We start from the raw sequence: 23,557 nt of genomic DNA, 5'->3' as shown, positions 1-23,557 counted from the left end.
AAATCATATTAATTCCAATTTACTATTAATGGAAGAAATATACATTAAAAAATGCATAAAGTTCATTTTCATTTAAAAATGGCCCGGAATTCTATTTTGTTCACCCTTCAGATAAGTGAGTCACTGTTATTGACTAACATTAGTTCACTTGGAACCATTTAGCCGAATTGGTTCCGGAGCATTGAGCAACCGTTCAGTATCGTTCCAAATGAAACGCAAAAAGGTCAACATATTTTCTGTCGTGTATTTCGCATTTATATGGACATAAAAATGGCTTTCTAGTTTGCGCGCAAACAAAACACAAGCACGAATAGTGCCCACAAACACAAAGTTATGAAAATGTTAACAAAATACCTGTAAGTACTTAAACATTGAACCAAGTGTACAAAGGTGCAACAATTTCGCAATATTGCACACAAATGAACGCGAACACATAGACACGAACACACACAAAAGCTGATAGCCATGCATAAGTACATATGTATATACATATGCATGCACACAAGCAAGCTAATTGCGGATTTGTTGTCTGTAAACAGTTATGGGATAGTGTGCATGTGTGAGTGTATTTCGCTTGGTTTGTCGATTTATGGTAACGTGGCAGAAATGTTTACAAACTGCTTGTGGCATGCAACAGAGCTGGACAGTTGTAGCAGCTGGAACTGCGAAATTGGCTGATGCAATCCGCTGCGAAATTGCGTCAAAATGCGGCACATGCTTCTTCAGCCTGCTACATGCTACAGCACGTGCAATGGGCAGTGAATCATCTTATTTACATGCTATCTCGCTCAAACACAAATATGTATGTGTGCTTCGCTCTATTATCGCCCGGAGTGTGTATGTATGTTTATAATAAAGGAACAATCACGTCTATAGCGCTGCCAGTGCTCATAGCAGGCAGCTATTTGTTTATACGATATTATTATTTTTTGGATAGCAATGGGAATTAGAGTTGGGTGCGTGTCGCGTTTCTCAATAGTTGCACGATTTAAATAGAAATAATAAATTTCGTGAGACAAGAGGTCTCAATAAATAGATTCGGTCAAAAATTAAAAATATAAATAGGAAATTATATGATTATCGCGATAGGATTGTAATCAAACAAAACATATTTTTCGAAAATATTTTGATAACGAAATAATTTAGCATTTCACCTGCGCTTGGGTTTCAGCAAAAGGGCTTATCAGCTGCTACGGCTGACGTCGTCAAGCCATGCGATTCGATTTGTTTATGTCTGGCTGCATTTTCTAATATATTGAATAGTTGGTTAATCAGTATGTGTAAGCCCTATTGCACTATAGAGCAGGTCAGACAAATGGTGTCCGCTAATTTACATTAATCAAATCATTATTTTTATTTTCGCTTCCAGAGCCGCCATGGCGTCCTCACAACAAGAACAACCGCAACAACAACCAGCGTTCATCACATCCATCGAACCGTTTTCAATATATTCCGAAGATATCCCGTTAAGCTTTGATTCCGATTTGACATCATCATATGACCACCTTCATCAGCAGCAAAATACCATTGACAATGGAGAGTTTGGATTTACCGCAAGAACTTTACTGGGATCCCAAGGTGGAGCCAGTTTCGCCACCATCAATGGGCGGCGAGCTGTTTCCGCTTGACGATCCAACCTTTCTCTATGACGATAACTTTGCAAATGGTCAGTAACTTGTTAACTAGATATACATATTTCTATCTATAGATATTTATTCTATTTTAGGCATTACACTCTTAAGCGTGGAGGAGGCAGACGCCTTGGTGAAGTCGGCAAGTTTAGAGCTGTTCAACAATGAAGATTTCGTTGTGGAAATCATGGATCTGAAGGATGAAGGCAAGTTAATTAAAGTTTGAAGAACTTAGCTAAGGCCATATTTCAGACAAGGGGATTTTGGATTTTAAGATAATGCAAATATGCAATTTGTAATACCGGCATCAGAAATATTTTTGGAATTTGTTTACTATCAACTGAAATTATGATATAGCCCACATTTGGTAAGAGTTGTGAAACAGTGGAGAAATAATTTCATGCCATTTCATTTTTAGCCAACAAATTAAAAAAAAAAAAAAAAAAAAAAAAAAAAACTATCTTATATAACAAACCACTGTTGCTGTACTTATAAAGGGAATTTAGCTTTAGCTTTAGCCTTTGTGAGTTACGATGGCAAAACTTTCATATACATAGGTGTTTACCCAATATATTTCTTTTCTGCATTATCTATATGTGTATTCAATGTTAGTCTATTTCAATTTAATCACAAACAAAAAATTCAAAATATATACCTGTATAAGACATTTTAATATTTAAAACGTGTTTCAAAAATTTGCTAACAAAACATATTTGATTGAACCAAAAATAAAATTATCCGCATATATCATATATTAATTTCGTATAATATAAGTGTATCTTAATTAAATATATACATATATGCAAAACAGAAACTAAGTGAATGCTAATGAACGCATTTGCTTTTAATTCGGAATCAAGAATGACATGTTTCTTTTCTTCACTTTATATATCTTCCACGAATTATTCGTGGAAAATAAAAATACTTTAAAATTGCAAGCAATTTGCATTTGCAATTCTGAACTTAAAAACAAAACAAAATTTGTAAAAATTTTACGTTTAATCAATTAATAATAATTAATACAATACAAATAAATAAATAAGAGACATATAGATAATATAGGAATAATATTTAGAGATATTCGAGTTAAAGAAAGTGAGAAGTTTCTTAAAATGCGAGACTATAAAGTTTTAGATTTATGAATTACACCAACAGTTTTACTTTGCTCATCCTTAAAAACAAAAAATGAATATGTTCAGCTTTTCAAGTGAACAATCGATAAGTGTGACGGCTTAAACGCAAATTTATATATATACATTCGAAAAATAAAATCGAAAACAAACATTTCGAAACACAATCGAACTTTGAACGTCTGAATAAAATGTAGACAAATAAGACGTCTGTGAAGCTTGCTGAACAGCTTTATTGTTATTGTTTTTTGTTTTGTTTTATTTTGAATACAAATTACCCATAAACGATTTCAAAGAGACAAGAAACCAGTTTTTTGGTCTCAAAACTGAATGAAGTAGCTGCTATTTCGCGTAGTTGCTATACCAAAGTTTGAGCATAGGAATTTAAAAAAAGACTATATTAAGGTAATATGCTGTTTCATTTCTATATTCTATCTTAATTAGTTGACAATAATTTAAGAATAGTAAAAAAAATATGTTTTTATTATATTACTTCTTATTTTTAAGTCCACCTCTAACTATTTTGAGAAGTTTCATTTATTCCTATTGGAATTACATAAATACTCTTACCCATTTGCATATTTGGCAAGTCATAAAATTTATTTTGTATTGTCTTTTTTTATTTTATTTTAACTTCATCGTTTGTCTAACGATTTTGTGAAAAACCCGTGTCTCAGACAAAATTTTTGTTTTTCATATAATTTTTTATTTAGCTCTCATTTTGCTATTTAATTATAATTCACAATAAACGTCGTTAGCTTGGACAATACAGACCAAAGCTTTTGGCTTTAATGACTTCAATGAGCTATACGAACTAGATGGCGTCTGTCTCATTTGCTCTTTATATGTATACCTATCTATCAAGTCTCGCATATGACTCGTGCTATCTCATAAAACAAAACACCTGAAACACGTTCATTACAAGTTTTTTTTTAAGAACCCAATTTGCTTGAGGTCTTAATAAACTGAAAAACTAAACCAGGTTTTAGAATTCATATTATTATTTCAAATGGGAAAAAATAAATATATGAGTTGAAAGGGTTCAGGAACTTAGCAGCTGGCAGATCAATGAACCAGTTCATGTTATTTTTTATGTTTTTATTTTTTAAGTTCATTTAATATTTTTTATTTTAAACAGGAAATTTTAAGTTTATAAATTCTTTGTTTTAAATTTAAACTCGCTTACTGGACGTGCCCCCCATTTGGTATTATAAATTTACACCTGTCTCCAGATATTTTTGGGGTTTGCTGCTTCCTTGCACCAAATGCAATTGGTAACTGTAAGCCAGAAAGAAAGAGAGAAGTGGAAAGGGGAAAGGGAGGAGGGAAGGAGAGTGAATCCGCCTCATCGCAGAGTGAAACGGAGAGATAGCAAGCCTTATATAAGGCGGCTGTCATTGAACTCCACAGCTGACTTGAATTGTTATTGTTATTTTCTTCTGAAGCCCTGACACCAGCAACGCTTATCGTTCGAGCAATTATATTTTTATATGGTAAACAAATCCATATGAATTCTAGATCATTATATAGACCCCTCTTCTTTGGATCGATTACCTGTCACTTGCCTGAGAGTTGGGCCCAGATTCTGTTTATTGTCTTTGGGTCGAGTTCATTGATTTCACGCTGATATTTCGTGAAATGTCTGGCCGATTATACATATATATAATCGGCAAATATACTGATATATATATATATATATATACTCAAAATCCGGGCTAATTAGTTATTTTGGGGGCCTCTTTTTTTTTGAATTTCCTTAAATAAAATAAATATAAAAATATCAAAACAGAGTTCGAAGAACAGTGGGTAAATCTCTAGAACTAAAATAGAAACCGAAAGGTTTGTATTATTGAAAAAGGGATATTCATTTGAGATTTCATTTTGCTTAAGCTATTTAAATTGCTTTTAGCAGATCATTAAAATGGCAATATATAAACAAAAATAAAATCAAGGCTTAAAAATAGCCATACATAAACAAAAATAAAATAAACGGTTTAAAAATAATATTGATACACATATATCATTTTTAAAAAACGCAAATGCATATTATAATTAATTTGGAATTTAAATTAAATTAGGATTTAAGTACAATCTTCAATTTTAATTTCTAAACTAGGTAGATAATATTACATATTATGTGTATGTATATAAAAAAATATTTTTGCTTCGATTTGGTATTTTATGAATTTTTATTGCACAAAATACAAAATACTATACACTATTTCTTTATAAACATTTTTCCTTCATATCCCTTTAAATTTATATTTATATTTATTTTTGTATACATACATACTTTATTTATTTATATACATTTGTTATACAACTGATCAACATTTTCAAACGATGTGCTCTGCTCTGTGTGCCACTGTGCCAATTCTTTGATTTGTGAGCTTCGGGTTTTTGTTTCGCCGTTCGTTCGGCTCTGCTATACGAGCGTCAGAGCTGCGCTTCGGCTTGATCTTATTACAGGGCTGGTGTCTCCCACTCACACACAGGCGCGTGCCTCAGCTCTTTCTCATCTACGATCTCTCTCAGAGTGTATTTTTGCTAACTTGTTCAGAGCAAAAACCGAGCGCGCTCTGCGCATCAAGCTCAGTACAATTTGTTACTCTGACGCGTGCGTGCGCTCGACTCGATTTTAAACTCGGCTTTCGGCTACAGTTACAATAACAATCATAACAGCAGCAGCAATAACAACACAGAGAAACAACTGGAAACAAAGAAACTGCCTTCAAGCGAAAAATAAAAATAAGACAACAACAGTAACACAATAGCAACAAGCAAGACGCACGTCTTGGCGTTTAAAAAAACGCGCAAATAAAAAATTACAAAAACAACGCGAAACGGAAAACTACGTGAAATTCAATTGTCAACGAATTGAAATCAAATTGGAATCGAATTTGATTTCTATACTATTTGAACGGCAATTGGCTTCCAAACAGTGCGACGACGGCGCCAAACAAAACGAAACGCGTGCGTTTGAGGTGTTGTTCCATACGAATGCCAACTATATGTAGCTGATTCGTGTGCGATATAAAAACATATCTCTGTCTCTATTTCACTCGGATTCTCTAACTCTCTCTGTCACTCCGCTCAGACCCAGGGCCAGTGTCCATCGATCTCGCTTCCGCTGGGGCCCGCTCTAAAGAAGCTGGGTCAAAATTACGTCCGGCATTCGTTAGTGTGCGCTAAGGACTTTGTGAGCATGATACCACACTGTGGATACCGTTACATGTGGAACCGTGAAATTGTGATCAATTCGCAAAAGTTGGTGAAGCGACGTTAAAAAGAGGGCGATATACACATATATATACACACACACATATATATATGTCGGAGCAGCCCTCCACAAAAGAAGAAGAAACAAATCAATATAAAGAGGAAGCAAAAGCGAAAAACCCGCACTGCAGCTGCCACGCCTTTGAAGTATTTTCTGCGGCAGCAGTTGACCAGAAATTTATGTCCATATATATATACAAATACCCTGTAATAGGCCACGCCCCTTCTGAGAGTGTATGTGCGTGAATATATCCGCCTCATACCTTTCGCTTGTTATTAACTTGGCCAAAAAAGAGTTGGCTTTTGTTAAAAAATTCGCTGTGATTTTTTCTCGTTCTTTCTCCCTTGAGCGGGTTTTTTCTCTGTAAAATTCTCGATTCTGTTGCAAATATTTTTAACAATTAAATTTTGTATAGAAACATATATTTTATATTAAACGCGCATCTCGTTAATTTAGTAACTTAGTATAAACGTTTTTATTTAGTTTAGTCCTTGTTCTTGGTAAAAAAAACGAACTTTTTTACAATATTAAATATTAAGTTTTTAGTTTTTGAATACTCCACAACAGCTGTCCCTCTCTTTCTATCTTTGTCTCTATCTCTCGCTCTTTGCCACATTGTTTCGTTTTTTTTTTTTTTTTTTCAATTTATTTTTGCAATTTGATCCCTTCGATATACAAATATTTCCGTTTGAATCTGAGTCGCTGCTGCCGCAACAATGAGCTGCTATATATATATGCAACAAGCCTATGGTTAGTATATCTAATAAATATTTAAGCCTAATTGTATACGATACCTAACACTTTGATAGAGCTATTTATATCTTGTTTTCTGTTGTGCACTCTCTCAAGCTAATGTTTATTTCCTTTGAGACCTTGAAAACCTAAATAAATCTATAAGCAATCTATGGGAACTTTAATTGCAATTGAATGTGAATTGAACGTATTTCTGGGTTAGGGTAGTGTGGTGGATAGATTATATAGGAAATTGTTAGGCGTTCAAATCCATAATATTTTGTATCATTCTAATATATATTTGTATTCTAATATATAGAATATACATATATGATTGTAATTTGGTATGCTTTTAGGTTATGTAATATATACGTATTTTACGTATACGTATTGTTCTATTAACTAAAATCGATTGCTTATGAATTTAATGTGCATATATATATATATATATTAAGTCTACAGCAATTTTCTGGTCTGTTCGAAATCGCAATTCAAATAAAATTTCTGCAAAATAGCTATACATTTTTTTTTATTTTAGATATATCAATTTTAGATACATTTATCTCTTGCCACTCATATTCCCAATGAAAGCTGTACATATCCCATTTGACCTCAAATATCTCTCATTGACGATCAATGTACCTGTCAATATTTATTGTAAATCTCTCTCAAAATGGGAGATATCCCATGCGAGATAATCCACTTATATACGCATCTCAAGATCTTTCTTTCACTCAACTGTTCATTTGTTTTGCTTGTCGCAGCTGAGCAAAGTCTGGCCAAAGATGTCTTTCCGGTCAAGCGGGTTTATCATATAGGTATATGTACTTATATAGTACATATATATTAGTGACTTATAAATACTGATACTTCTCTCTTATGATTGCTTATTGTTTTCCATTTACAGCGCATTTTCTTGCTCTTTTGAGTTGTGTATTTATAAAGTTCATTGCAATTTATGCTTTATACACGGACGTGCCCTTTCCAAATATATTTAGGTACATTCAGAAAATATTGATATATAAGTATATACATCTCCAGTTTTGATAAGAACTATGCGCATGTGACCTTGACCTATTGACCTACATCTTTGGGGAAATTTCAGACCTTTTTTCAACTTTTCTAAGAAAATTGATGCAGCTCTCTCTAAAGCTAATGCTTGCCAAGGTTGTATTTAATCATGCCCTCATTAAAAATTAATTTATTACATGTGTGTATATATATATATTTATGATCAGTGATAGTGCGAGTTGTTGGCATTGTTTTTTTTTTTTTTTTTTTTTTTTTTTTTTTTTGCAGCTGTTGCCCGTTCTATTTGCCACTCGTAAAGACAACTTTGTTTGTTTCTATTAATCTCGAATTTGTCTAATGTCAGACTCTGAGTCGAGCTCCCATTGCAACTGCAAATTGCGTAGTTTGCAGACGAAATGTAGGACACGATTATATAAAAATATACTATTTATATAAATAAATATAAATTATAAAATATATATAGTTTATACGAGTATATACCTATTAAGTCTTTTTGTGACAACATGCGTAGCACATTCATTTCATTTCCTACATTTCGTTTATAGCTCAAGTGACATAGTTAGGCACTATCAATAATGATATGTTTTTGAGGAAGACAGAGATTTGTAGTATGAGTCCGGATTATCTATTTTAAACTTCTGAAACAATATTTGTATTATAGATTAGATTAAGAGTTATAGATTAACTCTAGCTCGAGTTGCTCTGCTTTAAGAAATGAAAGATTCGAATAGACAAACCAATGTAAAAGATTAAATAAGTATATATATTATATTATATTTAATTTTATTTTTGCTTATATTTATTCCGTGCTTTGTCTATAATGAGTACATATATACATATATTCATGCCATCGATATGCCTTTAGTCGGCTCTTGGCTCTCTTTGCAAAATTACTATTCATGGACTGCTCACGTAGTTTTTAAGCTCGGCAAGTGCAGCAAGGTCGACCAGTAATTGTTAGGCTAGCTAGTTAGTTGGCTTATGTTTGAACCACATAGTTCTCATTTTATTACTAGCGATAAGACGTAATCAACAAATATATAAGGAATTCTTAAATTTAGTATACAAAAAGTTGATTTAAATTAGTTTAATTGATATGCTCATATATAAAAGCAGAAAATATCTCTTTGTTTTTAGTTTAAACGCATTTTCTACTAAACTAGTTACTAAACGAACTAAAAGGAGTAAATCACCATAAAATATGTACATATAATTTGATATAAACATTTGATTGAAATCTAATATTACAAAGTATCTATAATATATAATACATTTATAATTCGATTCCATTAAGAATAAAAACATTGTAAAAAAATCTTAAATTTTTAGAAAAACTTGGAAATCTAAAAAGAAAATATTTACTCTAATATAATTTTGATTAAAAAAAAAACATATTTCAAAGTACATTTTACTGATTTAATACATCGAATTCTAACCGTCATTAACTAAGTAGCACATCAACCCCCTAAACTACAGGCCTTACTTCACTTTTAAGAAACATGACCTTGAACTGAATTTGATTTGAGATATACGTGAAAGGGTCATTAAACTTTCTACAGCTTGACAACTTTGTTCAGACAAGTTTGTCAATTGATCAGCGAATTGAATAACAAATTTTTATATATATAAATATGTATTCTCATATTACTCAGGTATTTCTGACATGGACTTAATTCATTTACTAGATTTTATAACTAATTACTTTTCACTTTGCAACAAAGTAACACAAAGAAACTTTTCCATAGAGCTCACGAAGTGCAGTTATGATTAGATTTCCGAATAGCCTTTTACATTAATCTAATAAATATATTGGTTTATATAGCTGTATATGTATATATAGGCACACCTTATATGGAGTAGGTGTGTAGTCTGTGTTGTAAACTAGATTTATATGCAAATCTTTGAGTTATGTATAGAACGAGTTATGTTAATGGAGAATGCGACCCAGCCCAAGGTGGAAATGCAGGGCGCTCCAGCAGGTGTGCAGGCGAAGGTCGATTCTCTCTAACACACACACTCTCTCTCCCACTAGCACGGACTGTCCAGAGTAATATATATGAATTCTGTAGAATATTTATAAGTGCAGTTGGCAACTGCTCTGAGTGAGTGGGCTGGGGGTGGGGGGAGGAGGGGAAGCAGAAAGAGGGCTGCTGTCGCTGCTGCGCTGATAACCTCTGCTGTTGCGGCTACTGAGGCAGCTACTCAATTGAAATGAAACTCAGCGACAAGACAAATAATGAAATCGTTCAGTTGCCAGCGAACTAATTTCAATATTTGTCGTCTCTCTTCAAGTGAGAATCAATAAAAGATTTGGAAAAACAACAACAACAACACGAGCAATAATAGCTAAAAATATGCCACAATCAATATGCAAATATTTACGCAACGCTGCTCCAAATGGTCTAGCTAAAGCGTCCTTCACATCTTAATGGAAATGTATTTGAATAGAGCACAGCACACAATTAGATGATGATGTTAAAGAACAAGAAGAAGAAAAAGTAACTAACAGCAGCAGCGGATAGATAACAAGAATTTTGATATTACGACGCAGTTTTGCCAGAGCCATGGTCAGCACGTCAGCTAGATAGCTGTAATCAAAGCTAGACGGGAAATTGATTTCCATTCGAATTAATTAATAGTTAACAAATTTTAATTTGTAATACATTCAATTTTAATATTATAATATAATATAATACGGTTATAACGACTTTACGTCAGTATACCCGGAAGACACTATAACCGTATAAGTTTTCTCATATAAGTTTGTTTCGGAACCAGAATTTTCGTCGCAATAACCGTACGGATGCTATAAGCGAAGTCGTTAAAACCGGATTCTACTGTATATGTGTATATGTATCTATATGCCTATATATTCTTGAAGTTGTGGCTTTACTAAATATATTTTTATATTCATCAGTAATTAATTGATTCAGTAATTATGCTAGTTTAGGAGTTTATTTAATTTATTTATTTATTTTTTTTTTTTTTCTGAACGAATTTTGAAGCTCTTTAATCATTAGATTATATTACTCTAATGAAATTTAAGATTTATTTGCTAAACCAACAAGAATAACATTTAATTTCCATTTATATATTCCTTATAGAGTGCCTGCTAGACCAGAAGGCGTCGCACTACATTGACTATGAAACATCGACCTTTCCCCAACATCTCGATGTGGAGCAGCAGGACGTGCTGCCCGTAACCAAAGTGCAGGAGACGAATGCAGCAAATGCCAGCGACTTTCAACATGCTGATGCGTCGATGATCTTACAGCAATTGACGCCGCCGCAATCGCCGCCACAATTCGAGACCCAGCTCCAACAACAGCAGCCGCAGGAGGAGCCTATTAAGCAGGAGTCGAAGCAGGTGAGTTGGCTAGAGTTATTTAATCTAGCAATTGCTACAACAGTTTCATACTTTCAGCTACAATATGCCACGGACGCTATACCAACAACAACAACAGCTGGCGGAGCCTATGGCTTCAACAACTGGCTGCCCGTGAACGAGATCATACGGGAAACCCAGCTCGTCGACGATATTGTCAACATGCGCGCCCAGGAGCTGCAGCTGCCCATCAACTGGCAACAATACAACGATGACTGCGAATCGCAGGCATCCTCTACAATGTGCAGCAGCAGCAGCAGCAGCAGCAGTAGCAGCAGCAGTAGCCCCAGTCCGAGCAGCAGCATTGCTGATGCGGATGAGGATTGGCTGCCGGGCAGCAGCAGCAGCTCGCCCACCCACACCAGCGGCGAGGAGCAGCTGTCAACCAAGGGGGCCAAGAAGCGCACGCGCACCTATGGACGCGGCATCGAGGATCGCAAGATTCGTAAAAAGGAGCAGAACAAAAACGCGGCCACACGCTATCGCCAGAAGAAGAAACAGGAAATGGAGCACGTCCTCGGCGAGGAGCAGGAACTGCAGCAGACCAATGCACAACTGCGCCGCCAGCTAACCGATCGTCTCAATGAATCGCGTTATCTGCGCCAGCTCATCCGCGAGTTCTACAAGGATCGCAAGCAATAGAAGCGAAACACTCAAACTGTTGCCATTCAAGTTCAAATGTCTATTCTATCTTTCTGCTTAGTTCTATTTAAATGCCCTATGCAAAGTTATCGTTATCGTTATTGTCACGTTGCAAATGCACCCCAAGCCACCCAACTACCCCCCAACACACAGAGACACACCCAACGTCACAACAAATGCAATTTGATATCAAGCAAACTTTAGCTGCCTGTCCAGCTCAGCATTCTTTGGCACCTATGACAAGTCGCATCGCTGCGTCTTCGAGAAACCTTTTGCCAGTGCTGAGCCGTGGACAAAAACAACATCACTATGCCGCACAGGCCAATGTGCCACACACATGGATGCGTGTGGCACTAAAGTTGACATCAACAACAACAAAAAATGTATATGAAAACCTTTTTCTTTTTAATTATATTTTTATCATCAAACCCTGTGCGACGGCCGCTAAATGTTTTTAAATTTAATATTCTTTTTTTTTGCATTTGCTGTGAAAATTTATGATTTTTGACTTTATAACAATTAACATAAAACAGCTGATTTTATTATGAAGGAAATAATAAATTGAAAAAGGGTTTTCAAAAAAAAGCAAAAACTCGGATGTTTTATATATGCTAATCAAAACTGAAATGGAAGTGCTCTATAAACTGAAATAATAAAGGAACTTATAATGTATTTGATTTATGAATTCTTTCAATTTTGTAAGAGAGATGATTTATAGCTTGATAGCTTGCATATTTATATTATACTTTAAGAATAGCAGTAAATGAATTTACTTTCCATCTACTCACTATTGAATGCGCTTTTCAAAGGATGCCTAATGAGTTGCCTACTTCAAGCAGAGCACATGATAATTAGAATACCCTGTAATGCTTTGGAGCTTAAGTGTGCTGAGGTAATTCGATTCTTATTTTGTGACTTCATGAAGAACTTATTGCCGATGAATGTTGAGCTTTGGACTTTGGGACTGATGAGTTCGTATAGTAACATATACATATAAACATATTTGATCAAATTTGAATTTCACTAATCAATAATCTGTGTATTAGCCTACAATGTTTTCAATCCAATTGTTATATATTTTGTACAAAAATTAATAACAATAATATAATCAAATTTGTAATTGAAATAAAAGGTATGAAAGCATAGATAATTTCTGTAAAATATTAGGTACATACCTCAGAGATTGACAAGATGAAATCCGTAAATATTATCAGTACATCTCATTGGGCTTCGAAATAAACCTGTAAGAAAACATTTTTAGTCACATTGTAACTTATATAGCATCATATACGTACTTTATTAACTACTTTATTAATTAGTATCTATAATTATAAGTCATCGACTTCCATATGAGATCCACCTTGATTAAGTTTTATGCTTTAAATTTTACCATTTAAATTTAAATTCTTTCTCAGTTTTCTATAAATATTTCATATACATATATATATGGATATGAAAATCAAACTTGTCTTACTTAAAATACTAAAGAACTGGGCAATCGAATTTAAAATGAACTTCCGCTCGAGTGCCGAAGCGTGTATATTATGCATTAGTATTTTCGACAAATAGCAAGTTTCATAAATTAATTTCAGTACTTTCCCACAGGGTATCTAACCTATCGAGTCACGCCGCATGAGTTCAACTCTTTCGCTTCTAGTTAAAATATAAAAAGCTAAAACTTAATCAATCGATAGGATAGTCAACAAGATTTTCAAGCATCCGCCGCTCGACATGAGAGCACACGTGGGTAACGGGAATATACAAGGTATAATCGGATTATGATTATGTCGATGCGGAACCTATTAGCGCCAAGTGCTGCACAGGCAATGGGACAATCTTGAAGCCTTGAGAGACAGAGAGAGAGATAGAGCGGGAAATTAATTGAAAAACAGCGAGCCATAGATTCACGCAGATGGAGATTGATGCAGCGAGTGCCAAAAGTGAATTCCAAATACAAATTATATGCAGCAGGCCAAATAAGCAAAAGAGAACAATTTCTCAACTCTGTGTGCGTGTGTGTGTGTGTGGATGCTGTATGCTACTGCTGGGATTTGCGAGCTGTGGCATTTGACGGATGAGCTAGCGACGTGAGAGTTAGCCATAGCGAGAGTAAGAGAGAGAGTGAGAGAGTTTTCCTTGCTTCCAAAGCCATTTTCACTACTAAACTAAATTTTCCACATCGTTAATTTATATTAATATGATTTCTGTGTCAACGGTCGGCGATGTCTGAGCCAACGTACTCGTCACCCGTCGCGTATATAGAGTATATATATATATACATATATATAGAAGTGTGTATGTGCGTGTGTGTATTTGTGTGTGCTGCAGCGACACCCATGGAGGTCGCCGCGACGCCGTCGCAATGTTTATCTAAATTGTTATTTTTCACACTCACGCAGTTCAATGAATTTGTGAAAATTACGTTTGGGACTTTGTGTTTGCTCATCGACGACGTCGCTGGTCGCTTCCTGCCCCCCTACGCAAACTCCGCCTACCTACCTACCCCCCTTCCCGGCCAGCATCTTGCTCGTGGACTAGACTTTGACTTTAAGCGTGTATTGCCAAACGAAATTCAATTTGCCTCCATTGTGTTAATCCTGTTATTAGCACTCGCCTAGCCAAAACATACATACATACATGCACACACCCACCCACACACACACGCACACAGACACACACACGACTCCTTTAACACGGTTAACTGTCAACAGCCCAGCCACAAATTTTCCTTTCAAGTGCTGTCAATAAAAATGACGCCAAAGCTGATTTTTCTTTTGGCTACTTCGACGAGGCTCAGCGTCAAGCCATAAAATGAATTATAGAGCAATGTCAAGTCGTTATATTAAACCAAAAATTAGGTTTCGGCTTTTTCATGCGAGCATGGACTAAAGGCTTAAAGCGGAGTTGCTTAAGAGAGACAGGCTCTATAAAAAGTGTGCTTAAATTTATATTTATTTATATATCATTTTTAATTCCAAGACTTTAATGGGTAATATTTGTAATTATATCATATTATAGGAATAAGGAATAATATATATATATATTGGTCTATTGTGAATTTTAAAAAGAAGTAGGAAAAACATAACTATCTTGTTTTAAAAATTCACAATTAATCAAAGCTATTATGTATATGTATATATAGACATAATAATTAATGAATTCAATTCATAACCTTTTGAATATTTGACAGCAATTGCGTTTTGACTGATTTTTTTATTTTTTTATTTTTTGATAATTTATATTTATATTATATTTAATTTAATTTATATTTAAATATTTTTATTTCGCTTAAAAATACTAAATTTTTTAATACAAGTTAATGTAAAGCCATCTGGGTTTGACCATTATATAAATAGAAATCGAAATGAATGAGTGTGCAATCCAACTAGACAGGCGGCCAATCCAATCAGCATTTTCGACTACTTACAATTGAACCCTCATGTATAAGAAGAAGAAAAAGAAGAAGAAGCATAAGAAAAGTAAGCTAGCTTTTCAATTTAATTGAAAACTGGCCCGCATTGGGCCAAAGGCGAAGTGTAACCCGTTTATTCATGTTGTTTACATATTATTTAAGTTTATTTTTATGGACCCGCTACAAAAGGTGCAAATGGAAATGTGTGTAAATTGACGGGCGAATGAGAGTGTGAGTGTGCGGGTTGAGATAAGCTATTGGACGTGTTGTGGTGTTTGCGATTAGATAAGCAAAAAATCAAACAGTTGGTCTTTATATCCGCCGTGGGTGGGAGGGCGACAGCCAGGGTGTTGCCTTGTTTCCAGGCGCATAAAAATCGTGTGTAATGGAAATTAGTTTTGTGCAATTTTTGTGTGTGTTTGTTCGTTTTGCGCAAATAAATTGAATTCACTAAAAGCTAGCTCATAATACAGCTCTCACACTCTCGGTGTGGCTTCTACTGCCTTATATCTCTCCTTTCTCTCTCTCCCTCTCCTTTTCACTCTCTAATTAGAGCGTCTTGCTGCTTTGATGCCTCATGTGGTGCTAAACCAATTTGCACTGCGTAATTATATCTATAAGTTCGTTTTGTATCTTTGAGATACATTTATTTGCACTTCCGTCATATCCGCGCTGCTTCTTCTTACACTTCCATTTCTTTTTTTGTGGTAATAAAATTTACACTAATGGACTCGTAATACATTTAGTTTTGCCCCACTCCCACACATTGACTCATAGTGCGAGCATTAATAATGAAAAAAAACAAAAAGCCGCACAGTGGCTCATGCGTGTATACGCACACAGGCCGAAAAATGTAAATCTCCTCACAGAGCTTTTTGAAGTGTCTCATTAACATGCCCAAGGGTTAAGCTGATGTCGCATTCTGATTATGACATTGTTAAATGTTATGAAAATGCGTCTCATATTATAAACACCCCTCTCACACACACGCACACACACACACACATACACACGCATTGATACCGACTCCTTGGCGTCGGCTGCTACTGCTGCTGCTGCTGACTTGCAAATGAAGTCCGTGGAGGTTTGCCCAGTGGCATCCATTTACCATTTACTTGGCTGACGTTTTGACTTTTAATTGTGTTTTAAAGTGTTCCACGAGGGGTTGGGACTGTTAGCGCAGGGCGTGGCAGGGGCAACAACTGGGTCTGGGGCTGGCCAGTGGATTATACAGACTTACAGGCCATTTGGCTGTTGATTTAGCTCTGGCTCTTTGGTCATTTGATGCCTAATTAAATTTAACGATGACGTTGATTTCACCTCCCCCTTTTCCTTCCCCTTCCCCTACCCACAACACTCTCAGCGGCTATCGTCTGAGGGGCATTCGGCTTTCACGCTTAGGTTTTATTTTACATTCCAGCGCAATCGAATGGGCTCCCAATGGGCCACAGTTAAATGCGTTTACAGCAGTTCGATTGAATAGTTCATTTTACATGAATCTGAGAGTGTGTGCGGGGTGTGCGATGACTATGTGTGTGTGGCCTAATGACGATTTTTTATTGCAATTGACATATGAGCTGAGCAGTCAATATATAGTATATATATAAAATGAAGCTATGGTATGGTAACTATACATAAGATCGGATAACATATTGGGCAAGTAATATATATGGGATCAGGCAACGTTTTAGCATATTTCATTTTATGATTATTATTTAATATTATTATTTTTTATTATATATATTATATTACCTCTAGTGATAGTTAATATTATAAATGATTTATAATCAATCTCATTATTATTATCAAAGTGAAAGGGAAAAGTTTGCATACATTTCATGCAAAGGCTAAAGAGAGTTCTTCCGCCTGCTTCTGTCAGGAAATTTGGCATAAGAGATACAATCGATTGTTATCTTACGCAGCTAATAAAACAAATTAATAGAGCTTTGCAAAGAGATTAACACAGATCCCTGGAAAATACTGAGCAGCACCAAGCGTAGAAGATCTAGTATTGCTTCATAGACTACTTCCAATACACAACCGAACATGTGATATCAGAAAGGCTTTGAAGACGTTCAAAGTAATTTGGAACCAACTGATGTTTTTTCACAGTTGCTGTTAACAGTATTCAAACTTTTATACTCACTCACAAAAGTAAAGTGAGTGTATTGGTTCTGTGCAATATAAGGTAAGCAGTATTTGAGTAACATTTTCCGATATGTGAGCAGCATTTTTAACTAAACTGCTTGACAAATTGATAATGTATTATAACAGTGATTCCTACCTGGGATCAAAATAGTATATTTTTCCCACAAATCGATAAAAACCATAATTTGCACTATTTTGGTTCCTTTCCCTTTTTCCCTCATTATTTCTCAACTTTAAGCTGACTTAGAATCTGCTTATATAACAATGATTATTATTCAATGCTAAGCACAATTTATTATCAAACTAGAGCCACATTAAATGGTTGCAACAATTGTCAAACACTTGCCTTGACTAACCACCTCATTCAATTCCTCCATCGCATGCAGCACCTGCCCCTCAACCCATCTAAAGGCCACTCACATTTGCACACAGAGACTTTGTCAGACAAATCGAATGCAATTTCACGGCTATTTGAATGGGCATGCAGAAAAAAAGACCCAACAACAACTACGCTTTGCGAATAATGCAATAAATGAGCGCAATTTTCAATTTGCCAAACAGATGAGCCACAAAATGAAAAGCGAGGAAAATCAGATGATTTTTTTTTTGCTTCCCGACCAGCAGAGACTGAATGAAGCCGGCTATGCTTTAATGTGCGAGCGAGTGGGTGCTGCAGGCGGAACTGTTAAGCCAAGTGCATACAGAGCCAGGAAAAGTGCAGCATGCAACATGTAGCATGCTCCACACCCTCTCCTGCCTACCAATTGAGGCAACTGCAACAATTAGCAAACGTAGCTCTAACCCTTCTTCTTTGACATTTACACGGGCGTACGTGACATTTGGGTAATTGGGCTAGCCAATTGTTTTCAAGTGGCTTTTCAGAAACGGGCGCGAGAGAGGGGCATGGCATGGCATAGCGCGTCCCCTCAGGCGAAGCTTGACAAATGTGCATTTAATTAGCCAGAAAGAGATCTTTAGCCAGAGAGCGCGCGCGGTTTCAATTTTCCTTACGTTGATTTGTTATACTCCAAAACGACATTCAAAGGCTTCAAGCAAGACATACTGAGATATAGAGAGAGAGGAGAGGCACATGTCCTTCATATACACATATATATCATTATTTTGCGGCATCTTCATCATCATGATGTAAACGAGCGTCACTTGAATCCTTAGAAAAATCAAAAACAATTAAAGTTTGCTCAACAAAAACAAAACTCATCAGCACACGCACAGTGTGAGAGTAAGAGAGATAGATAGAGAGAGAGAGAGAGGGAGAGAGAGTGAGAGACACACACACACACACACACACTCACCTAAACAGACATTCCAACATGTGTGTAAACATATGCCCGCTCCCGCCCAGCCCTGCCCAGGCACGCCCCCATACGTACCGCATGCAAAGATAACGTTGCCTACTTTTGCGCGCTCGCCAACGCAAACAACTTTTGCGTGACGTCTGACGTTGCACAGTGAGGCGAATCATCGAAGTGGACTGCAAATAATAATTATTTAAAACTATTATTCAAATTTGTTTGGTTGTTTGTTAAAGTATGTAAAAAGCTTTCTTTTCTTTTTTAAATGTGAGAAAATGGGGCAATGGTATCAAAAATCTAAAATCTAAAAATCGATTATTATCGATAATAAGGAAATGAGATGAACTATGATTCTTTAGCTTTTATACGAATGAGCAGAGGGACATGGCTGAATCAACTTAACTTGTCATCCTGATAGGGTTTGCCACGCCTTCTTCTTGCATCCACTTACACAAATATCTTTCCAAAATATCTTGAAAAAAAAAAAAAATCTGCTTACTTTGGTTTTGCAACGCAAAATGAGCAGACGTCCCACTGTGCGTCGAACCAACCCCTCCGCCACGCTCAGCACTCTACACCAATCGACCCCCCTTCCCCCTTCCCCCTTCGCTTATCCCTCAGACTTATTCATGCTCACCCACACGCTTTAGTCGTCACCCAGCTAACGATAACTAAATTTGTACATTTGGTGTAAATGTAAATAGATTGTTGCCTGGATTTGTGTGTGCGGGCTTCAATATACGTGTGTGTGTGTGTGGATGTGCTGGGTGATTAACGGGTGGCTCGTGGCCCTAGGTCTGTGCCAGCTTCTTCTGTATTCTGGCTGCGGCGTCGGTTTTGCGGGCTGGTCAAAGCGGCGCCACTCAGCCGCCAGGCAAACCCAAGCTCACGCCGAACCACGCCTCCACCTCGCTAGCTTGGCTAAAATTCAAATATGCAATGTGTGGGTGTGAGTGTATGTTATACCCAGTAGGGCAGAGCTAGGGTGAATATATATTCATATTTAATTTTTGATATTTCAAATAATGTTGATAAAGATTTCAGTGTTTTAAAAGGCTAAAAAATCTATCTTTAATCTCATGATATAAAAGTTAATGCAAAAAAATAAAAATAAAAAAAATAAAAATAAAAAACATTGGAACGTGTTTCGATATACGAATAAAAAATATTAAAAAAAAACTGAAATAAAAGTTGTAATTCTAAACTAAATAAGTAGCATTATAATATTTAGAAATAAGAACATTATAACAGTGCTTGGAAAGTATTTAGTATAGCTTGTAGCCATTTGCATTTTAATTTAATGAGAAGTTTAAGATATTAATAATAGTAGAGCTAATTAGTCTTTTATAATAATTATTAATGCTTGACTATTTATATACAACATTGCAAAACTTTATTATTCAAAATAATTTTGTTTGTAAACTTGATAAATATTTTCCCCTTAAATATATACAAAGTATGCATTCAAACGTCTAATAACAGGGTATGGCTACGCAAGTCAAGCTCTTTGGCTTCATGGACAATGCATGCCTTGAGTTGGCCTTGAAGTATAACAACAAATATCGTAGAAATCACAATAGATTAGCTAACAGAGCTTTGATTGAGAAGTCATAAAAGTTTCTTTTGATCTATGGCATAATGTTTCACTGAATATCCTGTTGCGTAAAAAAGTTGGTAAAATGTGAATAAGTTAGATTTATAATAAGAGAAATTCTTATGTAAAGTTAAATTTATTAATCTAATTTATGCAAGCAATCGTTATACTTTGTTGTTTAGAATGCTGTTTATAAAAAAATTATATTGAGGTAAGCAGAATGATCTTGACTGAAGCCGGAGAAACGGACATTACACAGAAGTACTTTCGGGAAGAACCAAAATCTAAAAAATATTTAAATATTAAAATAATTTAGATAAAATTAAAAAAAAAAAAAATGTAAAAAATAGATTTCAAACCTAAAACTAAATAAAAAGTTAATAATTAATAATATGATTCATATTTTGTACAAATTGGATTTAATTTTTTTGTTTTTGATATAGAGTTTGATCAGCAAAAATATCATGTATTAATATAATAGTTAAGTAAGTGAACGCAACTAATTCGGATTCATTTATTATAAGTATATCTGTAACTCTGCTTGACATACTATAAAATAAGTTGTAATCAAGTTTTTTTTCTGAAGGTCTGTGGCAGGCGCTGATTTCACAAACAGGCCGAGTGCCTGGCCAGAGCAGCACGCCCTCAGCCCATGGCCATGCCCAGGCCTTATTAGCATAACACCTGCAATCAGAGCGAGAGGCGGGGCATAAAAAGTTGACTTTGTTTTCGCGTGGCATTGGATAATGCGCCATCAATAACAATTATAGGCGAGCCATCAAAGCCAGCCACTGGACGTCAGAGTGTCCGGGGCAGGATATTCCAATTAATGTTGCTTCATTGAACGCTAAAACTAAACTTGGATTACGGCCACGGCTACGGCTAGAGGGAGGCGGCGGAGGCGCGGTTGTCGCGTAATTTAAATGCTAATTTTCTGAGCACCTTTTCAAGGTGCGCCGCAATGAATTTTTACTCAAACATTTTCATAAACACAAATCAAGCGGAAGGTGTTAACAAAAACAAAAAAACAAAAAAACAAAAATCAACCAAACAAAATATAAACTTTGATTACATTTACATTGTAAAGCAGTAGCCTGGACATGCCACGTACAGCATCTGCTGCCCCCAGATGCATATAAATAACGCATGACGCATATAAAATGCATGACGTATACGCAATATTTACTTGTGGCACATATTTTTCGTTAAAGAACTTTTTAATGACACCAATTAGCAAGTGATTCGCTGCAAGCTAAAGGATGAAGAGTTCCTCATAAGCCCTTACGATTTTTTTTTTAAGCTCTTTCACTACACCTCCACAGCCCATCTTTCGCTTTTTTAAGTGTGTTATATGAATTTCAGTCGTCAGCCGCTGTGTAAATAATAATTATTTCTGTGCGCTTTTCAGCTGAGTTGTTGGCACATGCATCAAGTTTCTCAGTAAATATTTGAAGAACATATTTATATGTATATTCCTCTCCTAGTAGAGAGAGAGAGTTTCACTTTAAACATGACTGTAAATATGTTAACTTTAAGTTGTAAAGCACAGATTTATATCAGCTGCTATGACAAATTTGAAGAGATTTATTTCATAAATTTATTTTAGGGAATGCTAAAATTAACCAGAGAATCAGCTAAGTCATAAAAATTAGGAATACTTTATTCATATTGCATAGTTTATATTAACTATATAGAATTGTATCAATTTTTAATACAAAGAGTACATTTTGTAAAATTATCTTATAGAATGTTTATTGCATTAAATTTTTCATAATTGTACATGAAGACGAAAAATATAAAACTTTCAACTTACTAAATATTTGATCCCAAGCTACAATACAGTTATAAAATAAATGTTGTTGTATCACGTTGTTTGTAAGATTTTGTAGAAATAATTTTGATTAAAAATTAAAAATTTATTAACAATGAAAATAATCTATCTAGTCAAATGTTAATTTGTTGCCGCAAAGTTGAATCCAATTAATTTATTTATAATTTAATAATTGGTGTATGCATAACTCTATAATATGCATAATACCCAAATATTAGCTCGATCTTTATTGCTGATTCAACAGAGAATCATGTTTGATTGGAATCGACCTTTTGGAGTACTCTACTGAATAAATGAATTGAATGATATAGAATATATGTATATAATATGTATATGTATATAAATATAATACATCGAAAATTACGATAAATCGAAAAAAGTTGATTCCCTTGCTAAAAATTCGTTTTCAATAATTCTTGATAATTTGTATTTCTTTGGAAATCGAAAGAAACTGAAAACTTTCATTTCGAATTATCCGGACTCGACTGCAATACTATTTATATTAATATTTACTACTCTTCAAATATATTAAAAATAAAAGTCGCATGTACTTGAAACGTTAAAATTTATAATTAAAACAATAAATACAGAAATACACATGTGTGGGATAAATTTGTTGTCTGAGCCCATATCGGTTAAAATGAATAGTTAAATCACTGAGATTAATTTTTCGTCTGAACTCATGTCGGTTAAAATTAACAGTAAAATTGAGTTCTCACACCTTAAAATTTAATATCTGTCCACGTATAGCTGACGTTCATATAGTGCTTAAAATTCTTGTACGCAACTTTTATGCGCTGTATGAACTCATCGATAGGGCGCAGTGAGCCGAAGAGTTTAAAAGGGTCTTCTTTTCCGTGTCGACAATTTATCGCTTGAACAAATTGCAGCTTGCCTTGTTGTGGCGTCCCTTCATTATTTCTCCCGCATCGATGCCCAGATTCATGTAGGACTTGTATTCGAGGGGCCTAATTGGCGGCAGGCGCTTGGGCACCCAGATCATTGGCTGCCTCAGCTGCTCGATGCTCGTATCCAGCCTGATGCCACACTTGCCCTGATGGAATACGAACTTGATGGGCTTGTGCAGCTTGTCGTACGGATCGCGATAATAGTCGCGATAATCTTGACATTCCAAATAGAATGAATCAATTCTATCCACATCCCCATAGTCCACAATGGGCAAACCAATCTTCGGCACGAAGCCCAATACGACGCGACGATGCTTACGGGCGCTCTTCGACACCGACCACATGTCCGTCTCGGGAATCTTCTCTAGATCCATTGTTTAGCAATCGATTTTACTGTTGTGCAAGGTTCGAGTTGGACGTGTACAAAAAAATAGCAAGTGCAATATTAATTTGATTTGAATTTGTCGGTTTCGTTCAGAGAATGATATTGAAGTATATGTTGACAGCAAAAGTAACAGC

At 35.2% G+C, this 23,557-nt stretch overlaps 2 protein-coding genes across 3 annotated transcripts; one reads left to right on the top strand and one right to left on the bottom strand.

Annotated features, from left to right (window-relative positions):
• Positions 1-190: 190 nt before the first annotated feature.
• LOC6576541 (activating transcription factor of chaperone) lies at positions 191-12,504 on the top strand. 2 transcript variants are annotated; one of them, XM_015165231.3, is made up of 5 exons: positions 191-356; positions 1,370-1,666; positions 1,727-1,837; positions 10,910-11,172; positions 11,230-12,504. In XM_015165231.3, exons 2-5 carry the CDS (start codon positions 1,498-1,500, stop codon positions 11,830-11,832), a joined length of 1,146 nt encoding a protein of 381 aa, XP_015020717.1. In that variant the 5' UTR covers positions 191-356; positions 1,370-1,497; the 3' UTR covers positions 11,833-12,504. The 2 variants fall into 2 exon arrangements, with proteins under 2 accessions (XP_015020717.1, XP_002002530.1); XM_002002494.4 differs by lacking the exons at positions 191-356; positions 1,370-1,666; positions 1,727-1,837 and adding an exon at positions 6,755-6,791.
• A 10,174-nt stretch (positions 12,505-22,678) lies between these two features.
• LOC6576540 lies at positions 22,679-23,552 on the bottom strand. The gene has a single exon (XM_002002493.4). The coding sequence runs from the start codon at positions 23,410-23,412 to the stop codon at positions 22,999-23,001; it is 414 nt and encodes a 137-aa protein (XP_002002529.1). The 5' UTR covers positions 23,413-23,552; the 3' UTR covers positions 22,679-22,998.
• Positions 23,553-23,557: the final 5 nt, after the last annotated feature.

The sequence above is a fragment of the Drosophila mojavensis genome, unplaced genomic scaffold (genome assembly GCF_018153725.1).
Source record: "Drosophila mojavensis isolate 15081-1352.22 unplaced genomic scaffold, ASM1815372v1 contig_36, whole genome shotgun sequence".
NCBI lineage: Eukaryota > Metazoa > Arthropoda > Insecta > Diptera > Drosophilidae > Drosophila > Drosophila mojavensis.
This window is presented reverse-complemented; position numbering and strand designations above follow the sequence as displayed.